The 5,297-nt window shown below is 37.1% G+C and overlaps 1 protein-coding gene across 1 annotated transcript; it reads left to right on the top strand.

The window, feature by feature from the left end:
- The first annotated feature begins 237 nt into the window (after positions 1 to 237).
- LOC114547139 (interferon-inducible GTPase 5-like) lies at positions 238 to 2,969 on the top strand. The gene is given in 4 exon segments (XM_028566374.1): positions 238 to 324; positions 649 to 856; positions 859 to 1,218; positions 1,956 to 2,969. Coding segments are annotated over 3 exon segments (1,191 nt in total). The 5' UTR covers positions 238 to 324; positions 649 to 663; the 3' UTR covers positions 2,594 to 2,969.
- The last annotated feature ends 2,328 nt before the right edge of the window (positions 2,970 to 5,297 follow it).

Raw genomic sequence — 5,297 nt, 5'->3', positions numbered from 1 at the left:
ACAAAACAAATGTCTTTATTTTTCAACACACCGCAACCAATCAGGATGAGGATCAGTGTTGTTATGTTTCTACCCTTTCCGTTTCAGTCTTAATAATGTGAAAGTCAGCTGCTTTGCAGATAACCAATCAGGTGTCTCTCTCTCACAGTAGGACATTTTCATTGGTCACTGTCTTCACTGTTACTTTCTGAACTCTGGTTAACACCCCTATCATTTCTTATAAGAGTTAAGAAACAGGATGCAGACTTTTCTTCCAGCTGAACAAGTCATAGTAATTACAGGGTCGTACTTTTGTCTCGTCTGTTTCAACATTAAGACTCCAGGGTGAGTAGTCTCTAATATTTAGCAAAAGCCTACTTTTTATTTCAATAAATCACAAGGAAGCTGCTGATCTATCTCTAAAACAGGCACATTACGATATACTGTAGAGGATCCGGTAAACTTGAAATGTGAATACATGTCACCTTATAATAGTAAATAATAAATAATAGCTCATGACGAAATTATGTACACACCTTAGTATGTCAAACTGGTGTGTTTGAGGTGATACTGCATCATAATATGATATTTTAAAGAGGGGATTTCTGAAAGATGGACTGCATTTTCTAATATTTCCCAAAATACTTTTTAATTTCTCTTTTACTCCAGTTTTCAAGAATTACCATGGAAAATCGTTTACATTTGGAATCAACTGAAGCCATTAAAGAAGCACTACAAAACAATGATCGCAGCTTAGCTGTTGAAAAGATCAAGGAGCTTTTGGAGAGGGAGAAAAATATTCCACTAAATATTGCTGTCACAGGAGAGACGGGCTCTGGTAAATCCACCTTTGTTAATGCCTTCAGAGGCATACAGGACGGGATGAAGGAGCCGCCCCTACTGGTTGTGTGGAAACCACCATGGAGGTTACACCATACCCCCATCCAAACTATCCCAATGTTACACTATGGGATCTTCCTGGTATTGGCACCTCCGGTTTTCCAGCTGACAAGTACCTGGAGCTTGTTAAATTTGAAAGATTTGACTTCTTCATCATCATCTCAGACACTCGCTTCAGAGAAAATGATGTGATGCTCGCTAAGAAGATAAAGAAGATGGGGAAAAAGTTCTACTTTGTTCGCTCAAAGATAGACATTGACTTACAAAATCAGAAAAGAAGCCAGAGGGATTTCAACGCAGAAAGGACTCTTTCAAAAATCAGGGAAAACTGCATTCAAGGTAAGTGACTTATGTAAGCACACACTAACATTGAAACTAATTTAAAAATGTCCATAAATAAAAGCAATTCACAAAAAGCCAAAAAAGTAAAGAACTACTGTATGTTTGTTTTGACTTCAGTGCTTATGTGAACCTTATTGTTTGTCCAACTCCAATTCACTCTGTTCTCTTTTATTGATATTAAATTGATAATATTGATTTCAGTCAGACAACTTTCAGTATAATGTAAACAGCAAAGCTACCTGGCAACCTGAAATAATGGTGCACTTGGTAACTTCACAAACCAGATTCAAAGTCCTACTTCTTGATGTTAACGTTCCTCTTCTTGCTGAATTGTGGGGTGAAGGTGGTGAAGAGGAGGAGCCATTATTGGACAGTCCAGATTTCTTTGGACAGAGATTTCAGACTCTGTTAAATTACTGGGACAAATCGGCCTGCACAGAAAATCTGCTGTTATCCCTTGAATTTATCACGTAGCCTTATAGAACAGACTGATATTTAGGGCCCAAGCCCCAAAAGGTACAAGGACCCTGAACTGAAGAAATTATTATTATTACTAGGGCCTCAGCAGTGACAGCATAGGTTGAGGAGGAACCTATTCAAATTGCTCCATTTAATATTCTCTCCAATGAATTGCATTTTTTGAGGGGCTTAATGTGCTCAAAAACCGACATTTGCAAAAGGACTGGTGAAAAAGACATGAGACCATTATATAATGTTTCCTGTTTGTGACACAGGTCTTAAAAAAGCAGGTGTGGACTCCCCCCAAGTGTTCCTGGTGTTCAACTTTGATCTCCAGCTGTACGACTTCCCTCTCTTAGGGGAAACCTTAGAGAGAGAACTTCCTGAACACAAGGATAATGCTCTGCTGCTGGTCATGCCCAATATCAGCCAGGAGGTCATCAACAAGAAGAAAAGAGCTTTCTATAATAAAATCAAATACTGGGCTACAGCGAGTGCAGCTGTAGGAGCTGTACCAGTTCCTGGAGTTTCTCTTGCTGTTGATGTGGCCATATTGGTTGGTGTTGTCACACAATATGTATTTGGGTTTGGTCTTGATATCCCGTCACTGAAGAGACTCTCTGATAGGACAAATGTGCCATTTGATGATCTGACTGCCATCATTATTTCACCACTGGCTGCAACAGAAATAACCTCTCAACTTCTCTTGAAGGTGATTGGTCAATTAGCAGGCACAGCAGCATTAATGGTAGCAGAGGAAGTGTCCAGATTCATTCCAATACTTGGAATCCCATTAGCAATGGGCTTCTCTTTTACCTCCACCTACAACATTCTCAAAACCATTCTCAACATTCTTGCTGAGGATGCTCAGAGAGTGTTTAAAAGGACCCTGGGGTTGAACACCTCAGGGTGATATTGTAAAATGAATGGCAACAGCATTTAATGACACATTTAAAACAGTAGTGTACTTAAGAGCTTTTGAATAATCTTTGTGAGTAGATTGCATTGTATTTCTTTATACTATATACAAATAATAATATTGTATTCTAACTGCACATTTAGCAAACGTTTTGCAGTTGATCATTCTCCAATATGTATCATTTACTCAAAATATTTAGACATTAATAAATGGCTTTAAAGCACATTTAAAGATTCCTCTTCATACTTGAAGGAATTTTATCTTATTTGTATATACAACAGTATCATGAAAGGAGATTTTGAATTATGTTTGTGATAATGTTGAAATTAAAACCTTTGAATCTTCAAATAAAATTCTCCTGTAAAGCCTCTTTTGTTAGATCAATGTTGGTCATGTAGTTATTAAGGACAGAATTACAGAAGCATCACTCTTTCTCCATGTTTTCTTCCAAAAGTCAGTGAACCAACAGTGATGTATGTTATTGGGTCTTGATTAGTGCCCTAAATATAGGGCACTACTGTAGACGAGTGTCCACTGCCCTCCAGTGGACAAAGTGAAGAACTACAACACGTCATTATAAGAAAATAATACTGATATTGTTTGTTTAGCATCAATACCAACAGTATCACAATGACATCTCTATTGTTATTTAAAAACAAAAACTCTGAGCTCGCCTCATATTTAATATCTCTACAGCAATACAGTCCAGAGACTTACTTGTTTTGGTTCCCTTCAGAAGCAGAGATACGCCGTTTCAACCAGTTGCTCCATGTGATTGTAAATCATCCACGAGCTTTAATCCAGCATGGAATACTGTGTCTTTGGAACATAAATAATTTGTAACATAAATAACATTCATTAATTCGTACAATAACAAGCGTGAGTCAACTATTTACCACCACTTTACTTTAAATCTCACATTAGTTTCTGTGTCAGTGTAACTCTCTAAAGTGTCCCCCTATACACAACTCCCATTCATATAGGTTCCTATCGGAATTGTTGTACTACAATCAGAGCCTGTCTATGGAGAGCCTGTTCACTCCCTATCTCACTCCCTATTAGCCCCATTGTACCAACCTGGAATTTTCCCGAGAGTGGAAGTTCTCCCCTTATTAGACATTCTCTGACTACAATCATAGATATAAAATGGATAGAAAGGCCATTTCCATTCAAATCAACGTAGCAGAATGGTCAGAGCAGCAGCCATTTTTTTTTTCTGTACCATTGCCATGGTCTTGGCCTACTGATCTGTCTCATAGGTCATAGCAGACAGGAAATGCATTGGAGATGACAAACCAACTTTTTTTTTTTTTTTTTTTTTTTTTTTTTTAAGTGTATGGACTTTTCTGGGACAAAATCAAAATCTTATAATTGTGTAAGTTATAGCGTTCATTGTTGTTCTCCCCGATTGCTGAGAGTTACATCAAGAATGTTGCATAGCATGCTTTTCCCCCCACTGTAGGCTACATCTTTTCTCCAACCATACTCAATACACAATTAGCCTACACCGCTGATTCGGAATATGCGTCTCAATCAGGGTTTTTACCGCAGTTGGCCTCATGCCAATAGTATATAGTAAAGTAAATATAGTAGGCCTACATTTTGAATAGAACACAATTCAATTTAGCTAAATAAAACACATCACATTCATTGTTAATTTAGCTTGTTTTTTTTTCAACAAATTGTGTGTCCAAATTTTCAATGGGCTCTTAAGGCAAAACTTTGGATATGTGGAAACCTTAATTGGCCATGTGACAAGGGCTGGGAAGGTTTTTTTTGTCACAGAACTATATAAAAATAATGTGAAATACACTTATAATAAACTTGCCCCAAACTTCAAAAAAGAAAACCACCCCAGGCCCCCCCTCTAGACCCGCCCCTGGCTGGTTGAAGGAATGAAAGAGGGACGCTATATTTGCACGGTCCAACAAGTCCTCCACCGCTGGTAAACTTGCTACATGTAAACGGGAATATTAGTGGAATACTTACTCTCATTATCCATGTAAACAGCGTAGTCGGAATATCGTCTTTTTTGGAATTGGGGCAAAAACTGGATTATTATGTGTAACATAGTGAGTGTAAGCATGTAAATCATTCTCTCGTCCTGCATCAGCACACATCACTGATTTCCTTCTGTATACACCTACAGTATGACCCAAACAGTCATCCCAATAACACATTCTGAAGAAAAGATCATAACCAGTTGTAAGGGACAAACGTTTATTGTAACCCTACAAAAGACACAGGGTGAGAAAAAAAAATACAAAACAAAAATAAAATTAGAGAAATGAAAGAAAAAAAAAAATCTCATTCTTATACAAGTCTCAAAACTATCCATCATACACGGACCACAGTTTATTTATTCATATTTTTTTTAATATAACATTTTGCTGTAATGCTGTGTGTACATACAAAATATAGCAAACTAAATAAGGCAAATAAATAGAGGTACAATTTACAGGAAAATGGAACATTCCTCAATGTTTTTTTTCAATTTTTTTTTTTTTTTTAATCTCAAACATCAACAATGGTGTACAAAATGCTTCTTTTTTTGTCCAACTGTACATCTTTCGGTGGAAGATACTTTTTTTTCCCAACCATAAAAATACTGACTCCTCACAATTATACAACCTCTAAAACTGGGTGCAACTTTTCTCAGGCAGTACAAAATGTCGTGTAACAGGTGTGTTCCACATCG

This window comes from Perca flavescens, chromosome 20, assembly GCF_004354835.1.
Source record: "Perca flavescens isolate YP-PL-M2 chromosome 20, PFLA_1.0, whole genome shotgun sequence".
Classification (NCBI taxonomy): Eukaryota; Metazoa; Chordata; class Actinopteri; order Perciformes; family Percidae; genus Perca; species Perca flavescens.
The sequence above is the reverse complement of the archived record's forward strand: the minus strand, read 5'-3'. Positions and strand labels throughout refer to the sequence as shown.